We start from the raw sequence: 25661 nt of genomic DNA, 5'->3' as shown, positions 1-25661 counted from the left end.
GAACCCAAGTCATCAAGGTAATCAAGGCACTTTTTGCTGTATCAATCCACCTATATCTCGGTCTTCCTCTGGGTCTTTTTCTTGCCAACGTGACAGAAAATACTTGTTTTGCTAATCTTTCCTCTTCCATTCTGTTTAAGTGACCATTCCACCTGAGATTAGCTCTGCTAATAGAGAGTAGCAGAACACAAATCATACATCTTCAATATACTGTTTGAATGGGGAATAGTGGGAGTTGCAGAGACCCACTGGATAGGCTAGGGAAAAATCAGCATAAAATATGCAATCATATTTTACTCAGGAAGGAAAGATAACCATCACAGAGAAGGTGTAGCACTAATCATTAAAAAATGGCTCCTAAACTCAGTAGTTGATGTAAGACCAATTTCCTCTAGAATCATCTCAGTAAGATTCAAACCAAAAGAAAAAGGAATATATATATATATATATATATATATATATATATACAGTAATATCTCACTAATCCAAACCTCTTTAGTCCAAACCTCCAGTAATCCGAACTGCGGTTTGAAAGGAAAAAAAAAATTATTTATTACGTATTATTATTTTATGTTCTATTATTTTTATTTAATAATTATTATTTTAACTATTATTATTTATTTCATTATTATTACAGTACAGTATTTTTTTCATACTGTCGATTGTATGGTTACACTGTAGGCCTATTTTGATGTATTGTGTGTTCACGTTTGCTTTTTTATACTGTACAGTACGTACTGTATTGTCGGCATGAATCACCGCTGTCAATCGTCATGAAAAAACTGTGGCCTTCTAGAATTTATGAAGATAACTACGGTGATACACAAAGCGGAAATTCAAAACGTGCATAATTTGGTTAGAATTATAAATCGAAATGTTGAAATTTCACAGACAGATGTTATGGAATGGATTACAGATAGAACCGAAAGTGAATTCAAAATCAAATGAGATGCTGAAATTATAAATATGACACTACAGAATGAATTAGCACATGTTGATGACGATAAAGAATTTGAAGGGAAAAAAAAGTAAAACATGAAGAAGCAGTTGATAGTTTTAATATGTGTATGGAATAGGCTAAGCAGAATGATACGCCTTTCCAAAAAATTTTATTGCTAATGCAGCTCTGAGAAGAAGCATTCGAAAAAAGTTTATCTTCCAAGAAGCAAAAGAAAATCAGTGACTTTTTTTACAAAGAAATAAAAAAACTTTTTTTGTATTATTTTGTGAAACTTTTTTTGTATTATGTACAAGAAAGTGATATTTTTTTATGCAAATTAAGTTATGTACTGAACTATGTAATTTTATTAAATCAGAATCCTCAACAAAACAGGTACATACAAACTAAATTTTTTTACTAAAATAAACTTGTATTATTTTCTAATTTTTGTATTACAGTACAGTAGCTTTTTTTCTATCAGTTACTTCATTTATTTAAAGAGTTAAATTGATGTACCATTAGAATCTGATTATTTTTGTCTTAAACGCTAGTTATCATTTCCTCTTGGGGGAAAATTCGATAATCCGAACTTTTCGCTAATCTGAACGAGCACGGTTTTTATTAGTTCGGATTAGCGAGATACCACTGTATATATAAAATAATAGAAGTTTATGCCCCAGACCAATCACAGGAGGAGAATATAGCCAATTTCTTGAACAACTGCAAGAAGAAATCCGGCAAACAAGTACAAGAGATATCCTGATTATTATGGGAGATTTTAATGCAAAGATCAGTCAGTACTCAAAGCAGCAGTAATGGGGAAATTTGGTCATGGAGAGATGAATGAGAGAGGAGAAGACTTGATTAATTTTTTGCAAAATAAATCAACTGTCAATCACAAATACCTTATTCTGTCACAGGCCACAACTCAAATATAACTGGACATCACTAAACATTAAATCAAAAACTGTATAGACTATATAATCGTTAATAAGAAATGGAAAGATTCTTTCCAAAATGTCAAAACATTAAAAAAGATTGACATGGATACAGGCCATGAACTACTATCAGGCAAACTAAAAAATCAGTTTCAAAAGCAAGAGAGAATAAACCACCAAAGACAAAAGAAGATGGTCATCTCTAAACTCAATGAAAGCTTGACAAGATCTATCAGAGAACACTAAAAGAAAAATTAAATAATCTTGCTTTAGATACAGTCTTGGAGTCTTCGAAAAAAGATAAAGAAATTATTAAAGAAACAGCAACAAAACACCTGGGTTACCAGACAAGAGTAAATAAAGATTGGCTCACACCAGAGATTTTGAACTTATGGGAGAGAAAAAAAGAATATCCAAAACTAATCTCTCAAAAGAAGATGATGAAGAAAATAGAATATTATACAAAAATTTGAAAAAAGAAATAGACAAAAAATGCAGATTAGAAAAAACCACATATTTTGAAGAAAAAGCAGGAATATGTGAAGAAGCATACAAAAAACATGACTCCAAGACCATTTATGAAATAGTTAGAGATAACTAGAACATACTCATCCAACCCAGTTTCAATATTGTAAAAAGATGGAACTACAACAAGTAGCCGTGAAACAATAAAAGAAACATTTTCAGCTGAAGAAAACATAGATTAAGATTCCTTCAACCCAGAAGAAACTTCTGACATAAAAGACATACTAAATGAAAAAATATATACAGCAATTCAACAAATGAAAAATGATAAAGCACCAGGCATAGACAACATTCAAAAAGAACTTCTAGAAAAAGGAGGAGAAAACATAATAAATTACATAAGAGAACTGTTCAACAAAATACTAAAGAAAGGAAATTTACCAACAGAATAGAGAACAGGCCAGATCATACCCATCCACAAAAAAGGAGATGTCAGATCCTGCACTAACTATACACTAGTGACCAAAATTGTGGAAACCTTTTGAAAAAAAAGTGTATTTTTGAGGTTTGATGGTTCATAACACCACTTTTTTTTTGGTGTAATACCATAAAATTATATATCAATGGAAAGATAATTTAATCAAGAATGTGATGCAACAAAATCTGTATTCTATGAAAAGTTATAGCCAAATTACCAGAAAAAAGAAGCACAACTTGCATAGGTTGATATGAAGTAGCTTTCCTTCATTTGAATGTAGCCAATGAGCATGAGTGTTTAGAGAGCCAGTCAGGTGTCATCTTGTTTTGACAATGAGCCAATAAGGTCACGGTAGGATTCAACTATTGATGTCATATATTGGAGCTGAGAGGAGGACATTTGTCAGTGTGTTATGTGATTGCTATCAAGTTGGTTGGGTTTTTTGTGTTCTTTCATTTAGTGAGCTTATAAAACATAATAAAATTAAAGAAATGGTGCAAAGAGTTGACTGGCACCCAGAAAGCGATGAAAATAGTACTATTAAGTGAACAAGGCTACAGTTATGAAGAAATTAGAAGAAAAATTGGTGGAAACTTAACCAAAAATGGCATTTCTAAATTTTTGAAGAGGTATAAGGAGACACTACAAAACCAGACTGGTAAAGGCAGGAAAAGGTGCACAATAGCAAGTGATGATAGAAGAATTGAGAGACTGTGCCTACGTGACAGAAGAAAATCATCTAGGTGTATACAAGATGAAATGGCACAATACAATGTGAAGTTGAGTGCAAGGACTGTTCGGTGCAGACTGCAGGAATTTCGTCTAAATGCTAGAATTTAGACGAAAATTCTTTCCATTAGGCCATTTTTATCTCTCAAACAAAGATTGAAAAGATTAAACTGGGGCTAAAACCCATGTTAACTGGACAGCGGAACAATGGGACAGTGTTATTTGGAGTGATGAGACTAAAATCTCTCTGTTTGGTAGTGATGGCATAAAATATGTAAGGAGAGGAATCGGAGAAGATTTGCATCCTGATTGCATTACACCTACCATGAAACACCCACTTTGTGTTATGATCTGGGATTGTATGACATCAAAAGGTGTGGGCAGAATTTGCATGATTAATGGGAATATAAATGCCCCAAAATACATAAATGAAATGCTTGAGCCCAAACTGTAGCGTTCCGCACATGATCTTTTCCAAGATAATGAAGCATTTATATTTTAACAGGATTCAGCTCCATGTCATGTTGCTGCCATGGGGACTCAGTCACTTTCTCATTTTTTCTATGTGTTTCACTTTTCTTCTTTATAACTGCTGTTCTAATAAAAAAATCCTTCATAAAAGTTATTGCATTACATTCTTGATTAAATTATCTTTCCATTAATATATAATTTTATGGTATTACACCAAAAAAAGTGGTGTTATGAACCATTAAACCTCAAAAATACACTTTTTCTAAAAGGTTTCTACAATTTTGGCCACTAGTGTAGACCTATTACCCTTCTAAGCCATTGCTATAAAATATTCATTAGGATTCTTCAAAACAAAGTTAAACATTCCTATGAAGAACAGATGGAAGAAGAGCAAATGGGATTTAGAAATAACAGAAGTTGCAATTTTCACATTAAATAGATTAGCAGATCTTATGAGAGACAAAAATAAAAAAAACTCTACTGCTGTCGACTTCAAACAAGCTTTTGACTAAACAAAAGCAAATTCATTAAAATTCTAAAAAACAGGGGTTTGACAAATACCTATTAAATTGTACCAAGAATTACTATTCAGAAGCAATAGTGAATTACAAAACATAGAAACAGATCAAATAGCAATTAAAAAAGGAGTTATGCAAGGCTGTCCATTGTTATCATATTTATTCAACCTGTACTTAAAAGAAAAGTAGATGAAGGACTACAGATTTGTGAAGGCATAACTGTAAATGGAAGAAATATGACACATTTAAAGTATGCTGGTGACATAGTTATCACTACAGACAGCCAAGAAAAATTAGAAAATATCCTGACCAAGCTGCATCGAATAAGTAACAAATACGATATGAAAATCAATTTTAGTAAAACAAAACTAATGGTAATAGGAAGAAAATGGGAGCAATCCAAATGAAAATAGGAAACAATAATATAGAACAAGTAAAGCAGTTCAGTTACCTAAGATCAATGATCACTGAATTTGCTGTGGACCACGAGATGATGATCTGTTGCACAAGATTCCAACAAAAGGAGTGTAGAAAATGGACGTGACGATCAAATGATGAGAAAACCAAAAACATGATTGATATGATTAAAAGAAGATGGATAACATCAGTATAGCAATGTCGAACTTTTCAATGAGCTGTTATAGACTCAGACCATAGTTTTGTGATTGCAAACATCAAGATGAAATTAAAAAAGAAATATAAAACCCAGCATCAGAATAGAAGAGATACAGCATGAATAAGTGAAGTAGAAATAGGAAGAAGGTACAGAACAGTGTTAGCAAAGAAATTTAAAAGTGTGGAGAAAGAAAAAAACTCGAATTTAAGAGTGAAAAGAGTAATGAAGGTGCATGACAGTACCAGTAGAAGAGAAGATCAAGAATTCTTTCTTTTAAGATTAAAACCACCTTTAAGACCCCAAATAAGTTAAGACACCTACTCAGTTCTTCTAAAGATCCTCTTCCACACCTAGCCCACCCAGGGGTATACAAAATACAATGCACGTGCAACATACCATACATAGGGAAAACAGGGTGAACTATCCCAATCAGACAAAACGAACACAAACGACACATTAACCTCCATTTTGGTAAAACCGGCCTTTCTGACCACGCACTCCAAACATACCACAGAATTGATTGGAAAAATACCAAGTCCCTACACCGCACCAAAACCTAGTTTGAGAGAAAATTTAAAGAGTCATGTGAAATGCTCAAACACAACCCAAATCTCAACAAAAATGATGGCCTAACCATTTCAAGAATGTGGAGGACTAACCTGTATAACAACCTAAACTAGCCATAGAAAAATCCCACTACAAGAAGATAACTTGAAGTGTTTGTATCATTCAACAGCAACTGAAAGAAATCATATTATAACAATCAGAACTATCCAGAAGAATATCAATACATGAGGACTTTAGCAGTTTATTTTAGTTGTATTTATTTATTTTATTTTATTTAAAAAAAATGTATTTATTTATTTATTATTTATTTTTTTATTGTATATATCATCATCATCATCATGCATATCACGGATTTAGGCCTAGCATGGCCTGTTGTGGCCTTAGAAGTCATCATTGAATCGTTTAAGAGGACGTCCTGGTTTTCTTTTTCCTAATGGCTTGTTTTGGTAATTTTTCTGTTTTCATTCTTTGAACGTGTTCCATCCATTTATGTTTATATTTTTTAATTTTTTCTATTACTGGTTCTTGGTTTAATTCTTTCATAATATCTTCGTTTCTTTTGTGATCAAATAGGGTATACACTGCAGTTTTTCTCATAAACTTCATTTCTGCTGTTGTTAATCTTTGTTTGTCTTTTTGTTTTATTGTCCAGATTTCGCTTCCATACATTAAAACTGGTAGGGCTAATGTATTGTATACTTTTACCTTGGTTTTTTTTTTTGAACTAGGTTTGGTTTAAATATAGAGTTAATTACACCTGTTATTTCTAAATATATTGCAATTTTTATGTTTATATCTTTTTCATTTTCATATGTGATCGTACATCCTAGGTAGTTAAATGAATTCACCTGTTCTAAGATCTTGTTATCTATTACTATTTTAGTTCTTGCTGGATCTTGTCCTTTAAAGGCCATAGTTTTTGATTTTTCCATTGATATTATCATTCCATAATCTTTGGATATCTCATTTAGATCTAAAATAGCTTTCTGTAAGTTATCTTCAGAATTTGTAATTATTATTTGGTCGTCGGCGAAGAGGAGAGTGGTTAAGTTAACTGTAGGAAAAAGTTTAATTCCTTGATGTAGATTTTTATTCCATTTTATTATTATTTCATTTAAGTAGATATTAAAAAGAGTTGCTGAGAGGGGACATCCCTGTCGGACCCCTTGGTTTATCTCTCTCGTATGTAATAGCTCGCGATTTAATCTTATTTGTATTTGATTATTTTCATGTATACTTGTGATAGCTTTTAGGATATTATTTGGTATTTGTCTTTCTTTTAATATGTTAAATAATATGTTTCTTTTAACTTTGTCAAATGCTTTTTCAAAGTCAATAAATGCAATATGTGTTCCTAAATTATATTCTCTTCTTTTCTCTATTATTAATTTTAGGCAAAAGGCTGTGTCTATACATGATCGTCCTTTTCTAAATCCATTCTGTACTTCTAGAATAAAGTTTTCGGAATATTTCATTAGTTTGCTATTTAAGATTCTGCTATATATTTTGTAACAGGAATTTAGTATACTGATACCTCTATGGTTTTTAGGGTCATCTCTGTTACCTTTCTTAAAGATAGGAATCACAATTGCTTTTTTCCATTCTATTGGGGGGATACCAGTTGAGTAAATTTTATTTAAAAATAATAAGAGTCTTTCTTTGAATCTTGTTCCTGCATATTTATATAGTTCTGAACCTAGCTTGTCTTCTCCAGGTGATTTTCTATTTCTTGTTTCTTTCAGGTTGATTTCTAATTCTTCTTCAGTTAATTTTCTTTTCATTTTCGTTAATTGTTTGCCAGTTGTCTTTTTTTAAATATTTGTCTGTCCACAGTTCTGTGTAGTAATTTAGAAATTCTTCTAATTTCAATTCAGTGTTTAATTTTATGTTTTCTTTGGTATCTGCATTTAAGTGTTTCAAAATCTTATATACATTGGGTCTTATTTTATATAAATCATGTTCTAAATTAGAAACAAATTTATTCCATGATTCTCTGTATTTTTCTGACTTCTCTTTTAGCTATGGCTCTTATTCTTTTATATTCTATTTCATCTTCTAATCTTTTACTGCTCAACCATTTGTGATTTGTGGCTTCTTTTTTCTTTTTGATTATTTCTTTCATTGTATCATCCCAGATCTTCATTTTTTTTTTCTTTTATTGAATTTTTTGGTCTTTCCTAAGCTTTCATTTTCTGCTGCATTTAGTATCGTTTTTATATTAAGCCATTCTATTTCTTCGTTTTGTTTTATTTAGATATTGGTTAATTCTTTGTTCATATAGCCATTGTACATTTGTGTCATTCAATAGTCTTAGTTTTATTAACAAATGTTTTAATTTTTCTTTCTGTTCTTGTTACTTGTAGCCATTTAGGTGGTAATCTTAATTTTATTTTAACAAGGAAGTGGTCAGTGCTTATTTCATATCCTCTGTGAACTCTAACATCTAGTGAAAATTTTGATGTCTTTTCATTTAATATGAAGTAATCTAATATTGATTTCCATCCTCTTGCCCAAGTATATTTATTTATGTCTTTATGTTTATAGAATGAATTCATTATTTTTAGGTTATAAACTACAAAGTCGATCAATTTTTTGCCATTTCTGTTTAGAGTGTGTTCTCCATGTATTCCTATATTATTATTAATTTTCGTGTTTCCAATTCTTGCATTTAAGTATATATATATATATTTTTTTTAATTTTTTTTTTTATTTTATTTATTTATTTATTATTATTTTTTTATCACTAGAGGTCAGGCTAGGGAAAAGGATTAACTAACTATGTAGCTTTAGTTTACCGATATACAGGGCATGAGCATGTAGCTTGGTTCCATATACACTTGTATTCTTCCGATCATGACCTCGTTACAGGAGTCGAAACGTCAAGTTTTATTTTATTAGTAATTAATAAAATAATCTGTTCAACATGTGTGTTTTTGTGTTTTTGTGTCCCTAAATTTATAAATATGAGAAGATCAAGAAGAAATGGATTACACAAGAAACACTGAAGTTAGTACAGGAGAAAAGAATGTTGAAGATAAGAAGGGGTACATCAGAACAAATAGAAGAGCAATATAGAAGAAAGTGTAATGAGGTGAAAAAAGCAGTCAGGATGGATAAGATGAAATGGTTAGAAGTCCAATGCAACGATATAGAACAATACTATGGAGAGCATAAAACAAGGGAGGTATAAAAAATGATCAGAACCATTAATAGAAAGTGGCAACCAAAACAGATCACAATTAAAGATGAAAAAGGCAAAGTATTAATGAATAAAGAAAAAATTGTACAGCGGTGGACAAGATACTGTAGTGTGTTATATGAAGAAAAACTAGATTCAGATAGCGTTGGGAAATTGACTGAAGAATTGAAGCAGATATCACCACCAGGTAATGAGCATGATATGGACATTTTAAGAGGAGAGGTAGAAAAACAATAGGACGGCTAAAACACAACAAGAGTCCTGGTTAAGATAACATTACTGGAGAAATCATTAAATATGGTGGTGAAAGTATAGTTACAGAAATGCACCAACTATGTAATATGGTATGGAAAGAAGGGAAAATGCCAGAGGATTGGGCGAAATCAATATTAGTAACATTATACAAGAAAGGAAATAAGCTAGAATGTAAAAATTATAGTGCAATTGCCTTGATAAGTAACCTTGGTAAAGTGATGATGATCATATTGACAGAAAGATTGAGAACACAATTGGAAGTATACCTTGCAGACAAGCATGCAGGATTTAGGAAGGATAGAACTACAATTCAACAGATTTTGACAATGAGGTTAATAGCAGAGAAAGCTAGGAGAAAAAACAAAAACATATATACTTGCTTTGTTGATTTTCAGAAAGCATTTGACAGTATTGACCAGAAAGTGACATTAGTAGTTCTGGAATCCTATGGAATTGATAAAAAACTAATAGTTATACTAAAAGATGTTTACCAGAATGCAGTTGCAGCAGTTAGAATAGGTGATGATTTGGGGAAATGGTTTAAAACAATCAGAGGTACTAGACAGGGAGACCTAATATCACCAAGCATTTTCATCGCATATTTAGAAAGAGCAATGGATAAAATGAAAGAAGATGCCAAAGGAATATCTGTACACGGAATGAGAATTAACAATCTGAGATTTGTAGATGACATTGTTATTATTGAAGAAGATGAAAGAGAACTATAAAAAACACTGAAACTGTTAAATGAGGAAGGGAAGAGATTTGGGCTTGTTATGAACTTTGAAAAAACAAAGACAATGGTATTTGGTGAGAAGAACATGAAACAAAAGATATAAGTGGATGGAACTGATATAGAAAATGTAGAACAATTCACATTTGGGAAGTAAACTGACATATGACTTGGACTGTAAAAAAGAAATAAAGATCAGGATTGCAGAGGAAAGAACAAATCTGAAAGCCATAGATCTGGACAACATCTGGAAAAGTAAAGTGATCAGTCTGCAAACAAAACTAAGAGTATTGGAAACATGCATCTTCAGCAGTGTACTGTACAGATCTGAAACGTGGGTAATAAATAAGGAATCAAGAAAAAGAATTTTGGCATTTGAAAGAACTTGTTACAGGAAGATTCTAAGAATAGGATGGGTACAGAAAATCACCAGTGAAGAGCTCTATCAGAAGATACAACCAAAACAGAATCTAATGCAGAAGATTATAAAACGGAAGCTGCAATTATTTGGACACATCTGTAGAATGAGTGAGGACTGGAAGATAAAGACATTTATGTTTGGTATTTTGGATGGTTTAAACAGAAGAGGTAGACCACACAGAGAATGGATAGATGATATAAAAGACTGGTGTGGAATGGGTGTACAAAAATGCGACACTGTGCACTGGACAAAGAAAGGTGGAAGAAGATAGTGAAACAGACATCAACGGGCAGTGAGCCCATGATTCGTGATGATGAATGATCACTGAAGATCTAGACTATTTCAAAACCATCAAACACAATGTCAGTAATGGATGGATGGGTAACAGTAGGCAGACTACAAAAAATATGGAACAATAAAAGATTAAGCAAAGAACTCAAATATAAAACAATGATAATTCCCACAGTACTCTATCTCAGAATGCTGGATCTTAAGGAAAAAAGAAATGGATGAATGATTTTGAAATGAAATTCAGTAGAACAAACTTTACAGAAAGAAAAAAACAAATGAAAAAGTCAGAAACTTGAAAGAAACAATAATTACAGCACTAAAAAAGAGCCAACTAACCTGATTTGGACATGTTTCAAGAATGAACCTAGAAAGACTGCCAAACATATTATTAAAATGGTAGAATTGAAGGACAGCCCAGCAGAGGAAGACCAAGAAAGAAATGGATTGACAACATTAAAGAAAGCACCTACTTAAACTCCATAATAGAACTTCATAAAAAGATTTAGTATTGTATTGTATTTGAGTGTGTTGTCAAAAGTTATTTGTAATCCTTGAAGATGTTTGAGTGACAATATTTCATCTTAGTGACTGAGATGAAATATTGGAAGCATTAAAAATAGTTTTAATCCTTTCCCAGTGCTGATAATATTCCATTAAACCTCCAACATGAAGAATGAGATTATATTGTACCCTTCGATTGGAAAAGGCCTAAGTTTGATTCTCATCATTATTAGAGGAATCTTTATATGGGCTTTTTTTTATTTGAAGGTGAGTTAGCTGTTCTCATATAGGGATAGAAGGTTTTTTTATTCTGGAAACTTGGGGTTTTTTTAACCTTCAGAACACTTACAATTTACAGACAGAACATTCTGTTAATGGAAGTGATGGGTGGTAGATGGTGTTGATGCTAGTTGTGTATAATAAGTGAATTAAGTAGTAGCAGAGACGATTAGATGTATATAGCAGAGTGGAGTAGAGTGCCCCTCCCGTGATGAGTCCTTGGACTCTTTCGAGGTGTCACGTAATAATAATAATATAATAATAATGTTAGTAGTAAAATTAAACTTAGAACAATTTAACAATAACATTACTATGCCATATGCCTTATTTTGAAAATAGCTTTCCTCTCATTTGCCTTTCTGCTGTGCTGGTTTACAGTTGTTAATGATTTAAGTCCTATGTTCCCCCAGCCCTGATAGTATGTACCCATGTGACTTGCTGGAGAGCAGTGGAACAGTAACACTTGGTAACCTTGCTTCAGTTCTTTCTTGCTTCATGTAACTTCAGTAGCTAGTTGTATGTTTCACTCTGATGTGAATATTTCATGATGATAATCATATCATCATGAAATATTAGTGAGTGATATTAAATTCTTTATTTCATTACATATTTAACTGACTATACATGTAATTATGTCTTATGATTAGTATTAACAATGAAATTTGCAGTTTTCCCAGTCCTAAAGTTTGACTGACCTACATTTAAACAGCACTGTGGTGATAGTAGTGGATTGATAGTCTGAAGTATGGATTGAGTCAAGTATAAAATAATAGAGATGATGGATACGTATTAGTTCAGGAGCGCATCGTTTTTGTGCACAATTGGTGTTGGTCGAAAGCTCTCATGGTATCCAAGTTCAAGAGTCTTCTGATGTCTTCTCTCAGAAGGCCACAGGGAAGCATGTGATACAATATTTTAGGTAAAATTGGAAGTGATTTGCCTTGGTCATCTATGCAAAAATTCACATCCCACCAATGATTTGAATTAAATTCTTGCATAGATGGCCTATCATAACTCTTGCATGAGCTTCTGGATATCCAGAAAGCTTCATAATAAGCTTTAGGTTATCCAGAAAGCTTCATAATAAGCTTTAGGTTATCCAGAAAGCTTCATAATAAGCTTTAGGTTATCCAGAAACCCTGCTCTAAAGACCAAAATAGCCAACTTTATGAGTCACTTTAGACCTCTAATATGCAGTGTAGTGGTCTTGCACCTACTGGTAAGTCATCTACTGCCAAATACGTTCACAAATGTCCATACCTGCAGTATATGAACCCATTGTACACATTAAGGCCTACAAAAACCTTAATGCAGTCCTGACCACAGGGTCAGGGCTGCATTAAGGTTTTTGTAGGCCTTAGGCACTGTTGTATTTAACTCCTCACCTCACCCGAACATACCACTAGGAACAGACAGACATCATTCCTAAAACTGTCCTGTCGACCTCTGAGGACCTCAAAATGTGCATATCTGTTTAAAAACCAGAACTCTTTTCCTTAATCCTTGTGCATCCTTCTCTCTCATTTTGATATGGGATGTGGTAGGGTGGATAAGGGTGCCAAGCAAAAAAAGAATATTGTATTGTAGATGAGAAAATTGCATGATTTAAAAAAAAATCATGCTTAAAATTATTAATGTAATTTAATAATGCACGCTATGATTTTTGAATCGTGCCATGCTCACCCGATCAGTTTGGATCGGATGTACTGTTTGGCACATTATGGCAGTCAGCATTGATTGTGTTCTGTGATTATAATCAAAGGGATCACTGTTGCCAGGCAACAATCAAGTCAATCACATTATTGTATGTTATCAAAATTCTCTTTTATCTTTATGGCAGACTTGATTTTCTTATTGATAAATCAATGCCAGAAAGTGAAATTGTTTCCAAAGCATAGACTCTAGTTCACTTGTATAATCAAGATTTGGACGAATTTTAAATATTTCTGGAGTGTAAAACAGTATCAAAATTATTGTCTGCACAAATTGAACAAAATCTGGTGTTAAGCTTCTCAAATACAAATATTGCACTTTGAATTTACTTATCAATTTTGGAGACAAATGCAGAAGGTGAATGTGCATTTTCAACATTAAATCGTATAAAAAATCATTTGTGATCCAGATTATCTTAGTCAAAGTTATCATCTTTATCAATACTTTCTATATAAAGTGAAATATTAAACAACTGTCCGTTGATGAAGTTATGAGAGAATTTGTGAATAAAAAATGCCACAAAGTAAATATACCTTAATAACCAATCTTATGTTGAATGTGATTTTTATGATTTTTCTTTTTTTTTTAATTTTTATTTTTAGAAAATGTGATTCATGATTATTTTAAAGAATTGTTAATTAATAAACCTATTTATATGATTAAAAATTGAATAGAATTTAAAATTTTAATTATTATTAAAATGAATAATTATTAGTAAAAATTATTAATTTTTGTGGATGAAAATATAAAAATAATAATCAGCTAATGCCTTTTATATTCCCATATAGGGAGTAGGCAAGGCCATTTTTTTAGCCATATCTAAATTTTTGGAGACTGAGTGGGCAGTTCAATCTCCACTGGTAGCCGATCAGAGATAGCTGGCCCAAGGCTATCACTAATTTAACTGGCATGCAGTGAAGAGACAGCTAACAAGTGCTGCCATCTTCCTAATCCTGACACAATATTTTTAATGTCTGAAAATAGTGTGGGTTCAACAGTTGATTTTCTTGAGTTTACCATGCCAGAGATCGACTAACTTGGGAACCGGTCGAAAAAAGGCTTAGAAAAATGTTCATCTAGTCGGCCACTAGATGTGAACCCAAGTCTTCCTTTGTGTGGTTAAGCACCCGGAGAGTGCAAATGCCACTTCCACTGAGCTACACAGGCTCCATATAAAATATCTTTATTTTGAAATTTTGTTTTTCTTCCAAATTCCTGTAAAATGTTTGTTAATTTTGTTTTTGTAGATCCTTGTCACTGTGCCTAAAGTGCTTAATGGGGATAAGGTGGCCCTGGTCAGAGTAACTACTAATTCTTGTGCACTTCCTTGTAATACACATGCAGATATTCCATCTAATCTTATTGCTGTATTCACGTCATTTGTAATAGTAATATCCTGAGCATTCCCCAGGTTTGTATCTTTATTCTCACATAGATCTATAGTATGTCAGTTGCTGTACTATTCCACTTGAATGATCCCATTACAAAGTAATTGCTCAGTAACACAACTCTTTCTTCTGCCTGTCACTTTATCTTCATTCATTATGAAAATTATTCTTTTCCTTTCCCTATAGGTAAAGTAAAAAAAAAAAAAAAAAAAAGTCTTTTCCTTTCCCTATAGCAAAACACTTTTGGATTTCCTCTGGCCTACCTACCTAATTTGCTGTCATCTGAGATTTGGCCTACCATGCTAGTCACCCTTATCTGTGCTTTGTACTTTTCTTGATCCTTATTTCTTTTGTATCTCCTTTTGCTGCACTGCTTATCCATTTAATTCTTTCATTCTTTGATTTATTCTCCTAATTAGGTATGTAGTTTTGATTATTACATTCCTCAGATACCCCGTAATCATTTACCATGCATCACTGATACCCTGTTGCAGTTTCTGATGCTGGGTACTATTTTTGGAGTAAGTAGTACCCAAAAATTTTCACTCCATATACTTCTTTACACCTAACACACCATATACTTCTTTACACCTAACCAAAAACCTCCACATGCCTGGCATCTCTTGGTCAAAAGTAATGATTACTCTCCCCATTCAGGAGCAACTACCTTGTTATGGGAGGGAGAAAAAAAAAATCCCTGTGATGCTAATCTTCTTTCTCAGCCTTGGTCGGTCCACAGCTGGATGAAGGCCTCCCCCATTTTTGACCACCACCTTCTATCTTTGGCAGTCTTATTCCACTTCTTGCCAAACTTTCTAAAGTCATCTCATCTAGTCCTTGACTTTCCTCTGTTTCTTCTTCTTCCAGTTTGTGTACAGTTTATAAGCTCCTTATTCCAGCGTCTATCCTCTCTTTTCATTACGTGATCTGCCTACTTCCATTTTCTCGTCTTATAAGTTAGAATATCATTTATCTTGGTTTGCTCTCTAATCCAAGAGTTCTTGTAGCAAGGCTTATACGTTGGTCAGACATAACTGGTAATTAGTTTACGGAATTAACAACACATATAAAGTATATTAATTAAAGGTAACTTTAATGAATAACTTCTATATTTCGGCAACGTCACATTGCCATCTTCAGGAACATAAAGATATGGTATGTGCACGCAGGCAAATGAGGAAGAAAGCAAGAAACTAATATTGTTCCTAAAGTCCTAAAGGTGCCCTCTGGCGGGCTAATTTGGTAGTCTTGGCAGTTGGGCTGAAGTTCTCATAATGTAAGTCTCCCAAATTTGGGGTAGTTTCATGCACCCAAATTTGTTGAAGTTAGGAACTTTTTTAGAGCTGCTGAAGATTCTTTGAATAATCTTTCGTATTTAAACTTGCTGCGATGAATTATTTTTGTTTTCTTCCAACGAATTTTATGGTGGGTATCTAAGGCATGGTCTGCCAGCCCAGAGCGGCTGTACTGGTGAAACTGGATGTAGTCTTGGTGTTCTGAAATCCTGATATTTGTTGTTCTGCCTGTTTGGCCAAAGTAGGACAGTTTGCAGCTGCAAGGGACCTGGTATACACCAGGTAGGTCTAGGGGAGTGGTTGGTCTTTGGTAGAGTGGATAAGGGATGCCAGCTTTTTATATGGTCTGTAACAGGAAGTAAGGTCATATTTTTTGAGGATATTGGTTATTTTCTCAGAGGTGCCCTGGATGTAGTGGATGGTGATAGACTTGGTGTAATCTATCACCAGTATGGGTGGGTTTTCTGTGAACAGAGAAAACCAAAGATCCATCAAGCTGGCGGGTGATTAAAGTGTCTAGGAAGGGGAGGGTGTTGTTTTCCCCTTTTTCTAAGGTGAATTGGACTCTGAGGTGTTGGTTGTTTAAGTGTGTGTTAGGAAGAAATGGAGTGTGTCTGAGCCATGTGGCCAATTTGGCAAACACATCATCCACATAACGAAGCCAAATAATGGGTTTTTGTGGGGCGGAGTTTAAGGCATTCTCTTCAAATCTCTCCATAAAGAAATTGGCCAAGGGTGGGGAAAGCGGTGAACCCATGGCTGTCCCCCTCTTTCTGTTTGTAGAACTTTCCTTGCCAAACAAAATAGCCTGAGTTCATTGTGAACTGAAATAGGGCTGAGATATCAGAAGGAAACTTGGCTTGGATGAGCTCTAAGGTTTCTTTGAGTGGGACATTAGTGAATAGGGAGGAGACGTCAAAACTGACCATTATGTCAGTGTGTGGAGTGTGAGGTTTTCTATACTGGCTTTAAAGTGGGCTGAGTTTTTTTATGTGTGATGGTGTGTTGCCAGTGTAGTGTGTGTGAGCGTTTTGGCTAAATGTTTGGCTAATTTATATGTGGGGAAATCAGTGCCATCCACTATGGGACGCAATGCCAGATTTTGTTTATGTATTTTTGGGAGTCCATATAATCGGGGGGGGGGGGGTCTAGAGTTATAAGGTTTTAGTTTGTTGGTGACTTCCACAGGCCAAGAAGTGACCTTCTTAAGGAGTCTGTGGAGAGTTCTAATCTGAGAGCTGGTCGGATTATATTCAGTGGGGAGGTAAGTCGTACGGTCTAGTACTAAAGCAGTTAGCTTACCTTTATAGGCTTTTTGATTGAGCACCACAGTGGCGTTTCCCTTATCCGCCTTGGTGATTACTATTTTTTTGTTGTTTTTCGATTCTTGTAGGGCTGCATATTCGTTTTTGGATAAGTTGGATTTTGGAGGTTTGGCTTTAGTGAGAACACCGACTACATCCAGTCTAACGTTGTTGGCGATATGGTTAGGCAGGTTGCGAATCCCACGTTCTATCTGGATCATGATTTCTTCGGCCGGTATTCATTTTGGAGCTAGGGCAAAATTGTGACCACGTGAAAGTGTGGTGAGTGTTTCAAGCTTTAAAACTGCCGACGAGAGGTTGTCTACAGTGTTGAGTGGTGGCTGTGGTAAGGAAGTAGAATTCTTTGTCAGGTTTTCGTATTTTTTCAAGTGCCGACTTCGTATTTATTATATATTATAGAATTGAAAAACAACAAAAAAATAGTAATCACCAAGGCGGATAAGGGAAACGCCACTGTGGTGCTCAATCAAAAAGACTACAAAGGTAAGCTAACTGCTTTAGTACTAGACCGTACGACTTACCTCCCCATTGAATATAATCCGACCAGCTCTCAGATTAGAACTCTCCACAGACTCCTTAAGAAGGTCACTTCTTGGCCTGTGGAAGTCACCAACAAACTAAAACCTTATAACTCTACACCCTCCCCCGATTATATGGACTCCCAAAAATATATAAACAAAATCTGCCATTGCGTCCCATAGTGGATGGCATTGATTTCCCCACATATAAATTAGCCAAACATTTAGCCAAAATGCTCACACACTACACTGGCAACACACCATCACACATAAAAAACTCAGCCCACTTTAAAGCCAGTATAGAAAACCTCACATTCCAACACACTGACATAATGGTCAGTTTTGACGTCTCCTCCCTATTCACTAATGTCCCACTCAAAGAAACCCTAGAGCTCATCCAAGCCAAGTTTCCTCCCGATATCTCAACCCTATTTCAGTTCACAATGAATTCAGGCTATTTTGCTTGGCAAGGAAGGTTCTACAAACAGATAGAGGGGACAGCCATGGGTTCACCGCTTTCCCCACCCTTGGCCAATTTCTTTATGGAGACATTTGAAGAGAATGCCTTAAACTCCGCCCCACAAAAACCCACTATTTGGCTTCGTTATGTGGATGATGTGTTTGCTATTTGGCCACATGGCTCAGACACACTCCATTCCTTCCTAACACACTTAAACAACCAACACCTCAGAGTCCAATTCACCTTAGAAAGAGAGGAAAACAACATCCTCCCCTTCCTAGACACTTTAATCACCTGCCATCTTGATGGATCTTTGGTTTTCTCTGTTCACAGAAAACGCACCCATACTGGCAGATACATTCACCAGGGGGTTTTATAACCCCCCCCCTCACAACAATATGGGGTTATAAAAACACTATATAACAGGGCAAAAAAATGTCATCTGCTCAGATGACAAGGCCCTAATACTAAACCACATCCTCAACACTTTCTTAGCCAATGGCTATAACCCCAAAAAAATCCAAAAAATACTAAAACCAGTAAACCACAACCTCCCTCCCCCCCCCCCTCCACAATAAAGATTACACCAAGTCTAAAACCATCCCCTACATCCAGGGCACCTCTGAGAAAATAACCAATATCCTCAAAAAATATGACCTTACTTCCTGTCAGACCATATAAAAAGTTGGCATTCCTTATCTGCTCTACCAAAGACCAACCACTCCCCCTAGACCTACCTGGTGTATACCACGTCCCTTGCAGCTGCAAATTGTCCTACTTTGGCCAAACAGGCAGAACAACAAATATCAGGATTTCAGAACACCAAGACTACATCCGGTTTCACCAGTACAGCCGCTCTGGGCTGGCAGACCATGCCTTAGATACCCACCATAAAATTCGTTGGAAGAAAACAAAAATAATTCATTGCAGCAAGTTTAAATACGAAAGATTATTCAAAGAATCTTCAGCAGCTCTAAAAAACGTTCCTAACCTCAACAAATTTGGGTGCATGAAACTGCCCCAAATTTGGGAGACTTACATTATGAGAACTTCAGCCCAACTGCCAAGACTACCAAATTAGCCCGCCAGAGGGCACCGTTAGGACTTCAGGAACAATATTAGTTTCTTGCTTTCTTCCTCATTTGCTTTGTGTTGGTGCCTGTGTGCACATACCATGTCTTTATGTTCCTGAAGATGGCAATGTGATGTTGCCGAAATATAGAAGTTATTCATTAAAGTTACCTTTAATTAATATACTTTATATCCGTTGTTAATTCCGTAAACTAATTACCAGCCAAGAGTTCTTGTTTTATCTTTTAAAGGGATCCCTTGGATTTCTTTCAAATTTTCTTAGAGCAATCTTCAGTTTGTTTTCCGGTCTATTTGTGAGGTTTCAGGTATCGCTACCATAAGCCATGACTGGTAATAAGCATCAATTACTTTCCTTTTTAGGCACAATGGGATGCCTCTCTTAAGAGTGAACTTAGTTTTCCAAAAGCAGTCGATGCCAACCGTATTCATCTATTGATTTCTGATTCATTGCCTTTATCTAAATCAAAGATCTTTTCTTGATAGACAAATTGATCTACAATATCTAATTGATTATTTCCCAAGATGATGGGTGATTTTATTGCTGACTTGTTAAACATTACTTTAGTTTTCCCAGTATTTATTTTTAGTCCTTTTTTTCAGAGTTTCCAGAGTTAGCTGTTTCGGCTATTATCAAGATATCATCTACATATCTTAAGTGTGAAAAGTATTTCCCATTTATCTTTATACCTTTATTGTTCCAGTTTAAGTTTTTAAAGATTTCTTCTAGTACTGCATTAAACAGTTTTGGTGACAGTGTCCCCTTGCCTAATTCCTCTTGCATCGAATTTAGATTTCTTGTTCCATAGCTTTATAGGTGCAGTAGAATTGTTATAAATATGTTTTAGAAGTTCAATATACTGGGGTTCAACATCTTGTTTCTCTAGGGCTGTTATTAGTTCATTTGTCTTGCCTGTGGCAAAAGCTTTTTCATAATCTATGAAAGCTAGACAAAGGGGTATGTTGAATTCCTTACATTTATCTAATAATTGTCTTAGTGTGTGGATATTGTCCATGGTGTTGACCCTGGATCTGAATCCTGTCTGCTATATCGATTATCTTCTAGCATGTGTATTATCTCTTTCGATCCAATATGAGGCTTATTGGACAGTTGGTGTTGTTCAAATGATCTGGGATGCTAATTTTATTTCTCTTCAAATATCCTTGAGTTTAGAATAAGTTATCTCCAAATTGAAGAGCTTATTCCCAAAGTGTATCTCCAAATTTTAATCCATTTCATTTCAGACAAATTATGGAAACTGCAACCATATTAGAATTAATTACTTTAATTTCTCGATGATTCGGGAAATTTGTCTGAAATGAATGCTGATCACGGTGTAACACTAAAGGAAAGGATTCCAATTTTTAATTTTTTGAGCTCACTACCCATCATGTTATTAAATCATTGCTTTATGTTGTCATCATTTTTTTATTTATTTTCAAAATTGTGTAAATCCCATTGAAAACGTAATGAAAAAGTTGACTTTATTTCCAGTGCAATGCATTTCATTGTCGTGTTTGTTGTTTATATCATTGCAAATTTATATCATTGTTAATATCATTGCAAACAACTAAGTTCTGTTTTTTTACATTGAAGAGAAATTTTACATTTGACAAAGATAAGTCACTTTAGAAATAAGCTCTTCAATTTTGGTAACTAATGCTGACATTTCCCCAGGGTTCATTTCTTTCACTTACTGTTTTCTTTCTATATATCAGTGACCACTTACAGTTAACTACAGATTAATAGTTTGTTGATGGTGGTACACTCTTCTCATTTGGCACCTTGTACTGTACAAAGTATAAAGTTTTTTTGCTCTCCAAACCAATTCAGAACTTCAATGAAATCCTGAACTTCTCATTAATATCATTGCGAACAACTAAGTTCTGTTTTATCTTTGAAGAGAAGACAGAGAAATTTGATAACATCCAAATCTCTGGACAAGATGTGGTTTTCTTCTTAGATAGCTCTAATATCTCATGTATTTCTTGGTATAAACATGTTGCAACTATTGCTTCCTCAGCATTCAAGAAATTTGGTTTACTCTTTCATTCAAGGCGTAACTTTATACATTTCAGATCCATCCACCCATTACATAGTTCTCCATTAACATTTAGGGTGGTGTCTTCAAAGGAGCTCCCTAAAAATGCTTAATTCAATACAGAAGAGAACATTTAGATTGATCAATCTCTCACCAATTTACTCCAGTCTTTCACACATTAGCTCAGATTCTGCTGCTTGCATTTTCTATAAATATATCATGGTTACTCTTTATTAGAAGTGATATCAATGACAAATAATTTCCTGTCCTTTTCTCTTCTCCTCAGTCTGTTAAAACATAGTTAGCTACTCAACACTTCTTTACTGTTCAATTGTAAACTCAGAACAGTTCTTTTTGTTCATTTCTTTTATTGATGTGTTCTGAAACATTTCCTCTCTTACATATTTCTATGAAATATAACCTGCAGGTTCAAATCCATTTTTGTCTTCTCCATAATGCATTATAGGTAGAACAACTGCATATTTATGTGATTGCCAAAAGAAAATAAAAACTTTGTTGAAAATTAACTGGCTATTTGAATTTTGTGGCAAACAGTCATAATGTAAAGCTGACAATAGAATGACACCAGTTTTAGAAATCATATCAAAATTTGGTAGCAATATAAGAGAGTATATTTGAATATACTCTCTTATATAATGCAGGTTCAAATCCATTATATTCTCTTTGAATATAATGGATTTGAACCTCCATTGGATTAGTGAATGATTATAGTCTATGCTTGGATCCAAATTTTATTGGCATGGTATTTCTCTTGCCAACCTCATTACAGAATACTTTTAGATTTTTTTTTTTTTTTTTTGACCAAATAGAGGTGAGAAATAGATTTTATATTATATATTTACTTAGGACTGCAGCAACTCTTGGCAAAGGTGGACTGAATTCTCATCACTTTCCTTAGTATCCCATAATGCAAAGCACATCTCCTTGAGGACATGTATAATGCTATGTATTATGGGAAGGGTCACTACCCAGACCGGTTTCCCTGTTTAAGTGCAGGGTTCCTCTCGTGAGATTCCCTGGATGAGCGACCTAATGAGTGACCCGAAGGATCAAAATTCAGTGTTGTTCCCCTCAGTAACAGGCTCACCCTGCCACTAAGAAGAATTCTGAGTGTTTGGCTCTACCCAGTGGCATGTTCACCCTGCCACCAAGCAGAACCACTCATATTTCATCTGAGGGGTAACAGCAATAGCCGTGCCTCAGTTAACTTCATTGGCTGCACCATTGCCTTCCATTACTCCTCTACCTGTGTAACAGCAACAGCCTAGCCTCAGTTAGAACTTTGTTGGCTACAGCATTGCTATCCATCACCGAAGCTTCCAACCGGTTTCGACCCTTAGGGGATCTCGTCAGTGGGAGCCAGACCCAGAGGTAATACCAAGGTTGAACCAATGCAGAAGCCATATTTCCATATGCCAGTTGCCACCACCTTATTATTAAATTACTCTGGATTAGAGAAAGATGTTGAAGTTTTTTCCACTTGGTAAATTATATATTTAGTTTAATCCTTTATCCAAGTATAAGCAAACAAAGTTTGCACCTGAAGTATCTTTCTCTAATCCAGAGTAATTTAATAATAAGGTGGGACACCCTGTCCAACTTTGCCATGAGTTGCCCCAGTATCTTCAGGACTGGGGCAACTCGTGGCAAAGTTGGACTGGGTTCTCATCACTTTCCTTAGTATCCCATAATGCAAAGCACATCTCCTTGCAGACATGTATAATGCTATGCATTATGGGAAGGGTCATTACCCAGACCGGTTTTGACCTTTATTTAGGTCTCATCAGTGGGAGCCAGACCTGGAGGTGAGATACCAAGGTTGAAGTAATGCAGAAGTCATATTTTCCTATATGAATTGCCAAAAGGTGTCACACCTTATTATTAAAATACTCTGAATTAGAGATAGATAGTTGTTGAAAGTTTTTCACTTGGTTATATTATAAAATGAAGATACCAAGAAATTATATACTTGGTTTAATCCATTATCCCACTGATGAGACCTCAATAAAGGTCAAAACGGTCTGGGCAGTGCCCTTTCCATAAAGCATAGCATTATACATGTCCACAAGGAGATGTGCTTTGCATTATGGGATACTAAGGAAAGTGATGAGAACTCAGTCCACCTTTGCCACGAGTTGCCCCAGTCCTGAAGATATGTCAGGTGCAAAGTTTGTTTGCTTACACTTGGATAAAGGATTAAACTAAATATATAATTTATTATCTAACCAAGTGGAAAAAAAACTTCCAACAGAAATAGATTTACATAACTCAGTAATGCTAGATAAATATGAAAGAAACAATAATTGACACTTATATCGTTTTCAAAATCGTGTACAAAACATTTTGTTTTTGTAAAATTTTGCCATTGGGTTAAAGTTTGAATTTATATTTGAAAATTAGACTGAGTAAGTCTTCCATAACTACTTTTTTTCTTTTCTTTTTTTTTTTAAATAAAAATAGTTAAGGATTCAAGTACAATGCTTAATATCAGTTTTTTTTTTTTTTTTTTTTTACTTATCAAATAAATTATACTTGACTGAATTATATTCTGTAATGCTTTATCCAAGTATATTGCTACTTGTATATGGGAAATATGACTTCTCCATTCATTAATTATTGGCATCTGCCTGGGTCTGGTTCTTGCTGATGAGACCTCAATAGAGGTAGAAACCAGTCTGGGCAGTGACCCTTTCCATAATGCATAGCATATACACATCTGATAGGAAATGGGTTTTGCATTATGGGATATTAAGGTAATTGATGTGAGGTTAACAGCTTCTATATACGGTAACTTAGTTGTGAAGATGCTTCATGTGCTGACTTTGTTTTCCTACATGTGGATACAGGATTAAATAAGAATTATTTCTTGTCAGGTATAATTTTCAATGTTCAGTAATTTTGCTAGTATCAGTAGGTTTGGTTAACTGGGTGTGTGCACTTGTACATACAAAAGTACCTTTTGACATGAATATTGTAGTGTTAGGAACACAAGATAATAGGAAACTTAGGGGTAGTAGGTTGCCAAAATATATTTGATATTTTAGCCCATATGTCTTCGATAATATATATTCCGGCTGTTCACAAATCTGGTTCTCATACCAAAAACCAGATGGAACATTAGGTTATCATTACAGATTTGTCTCAAATATAACATTTATGTTTTATGTTGACATATAATATTTTATTATATGTCAACATTTTGTCAATATTTTGCTTTCTATTCTTTATAATCAATGTATACATAGCCTTAACTAAAAAAGCTAACCTGTAGGGGTCTCGTTTTAGTATGGAAAGTCCATCTCCAAGCTAAACTTTCAATAGATGATGCCATAATTCTCATTGTGTACATTAATTAAATAGTTGAATTTAGTGAAATGCAACTGGTATTTACATTTCCCTTTCTCTTTTTCTAGTAATGTGAGGCCCCCAATTCCACCTGTAAGAGGCATCCTGGTTGAGGATCGAATGCCAGTTGGCAAGTTTTGATATATTACTACATTATTAAAAGATGTTGAAAGTAATTTATTAATAAGTAATGTATATAAGAAAAAAATAACTGAATTGATAATTTTGTTCAGCCTTTTTTTAAGTTGAAAGGGGAAGAGCTCTAGAATTTATTGGCGTTTATTCATTTAGCATGAATGAATACCATCGTCAGTATTGAATAACATTTGTTAACATATACAAGTTCAGAATATATGAGGAACTGTAAAATGTTGAAATTTAATTTAATGATACTTGAATTCTGTTAAGGCCTAATTATGCTTCAGTAAACTGACATTAATGTGCAGAATTGGGTATACAAAATCTGTTGGGCTTAATTTTAAAAGCATTCATCTCATTCTTTTATGTACCAATTCCAGTCTAGAGGTTGGTCTTAGTTCTCCGCTTCTTCCTATCTTGTGCATCGCTAAAGATTTGGGCAGAACTGTGCTTGTCCTCTCTCTCCTTCGTATGATGTCTAATCCCTTTCTTCCTTGTAGTTTTTCTGTGATAATTGCACTGGCTAGTCCTTCTCTTAGCATGTGTCCTAAAAATTAATTTTCCTTTTTACGGTATCATTCAATCAACTTTTGATTTGCTCTTTCTCTTACATGTTTGTTTCAACTTTTTCTTTCCAGCTAATTTGCATATTTTTTATCATTAGCTACATCTCTCCAGAGTCATCAGTCTTTTTGAGTTTCTTTTCTAATAGTACATATTTCTGAGGTTTCCATTAATGTGAACACATCTTATGAATTCACATTTTTATTCAGGCATTATTTTATCAAGTTTTGATATATATATCGAAATTTCAACATTGTTCATTAAACTAATTGTTATGTAATCAGGTCATCTCTTTGAGTTTGGCTTTTTTGGTATTATGATAATTGTGAAATTCTCTATACTTGTAGGCTAGATACTGTAAT

General features: G+C 34.2%; 1 protein-coding gene across 1 annotated transcript in view; it reads left to right on the top strand.

Moving 5' to 3' along the window:
• Positions 1 to 25661, top strand: part of LOC150094470 (UBX domain-containing protein 7) — a 520016-nt gene that overhangs the window by 55362 nt on the left and 438993 nt on the right. Inside the window, exon 3 of the mRNA XM_090411839.1 lies at positions 24666 to 24727. Coding sequence (XP_090267965.1) covers positions 24666 to 24727 — 62 coding nt within the window. The remainder of the gene's footprint in view (positions 1 to 24665; positions 24728 to 25661) is intronic.

The sequence above is a fragment of the Typopeltis vanoorti genome, chromosome 22, assembly GCF_054136105.1.
Source record: "Typopeltis vanoorti isolate ZY-2024b chromosome 22, IOZ_Tvanoo_1.0, whole genome shotgun sequence".
Lineage (NCBI taxonomy): Eukaryota > Metazoa > Arthropoda > Arachnida > Uropygi > Thelyphonidae > Typopeltis > Typopeltis vanoorti.
Note: the sequence above shows the minus strand (reverse complement) of the source record. Positions and strands in the feature narration are given on the sequence as shown.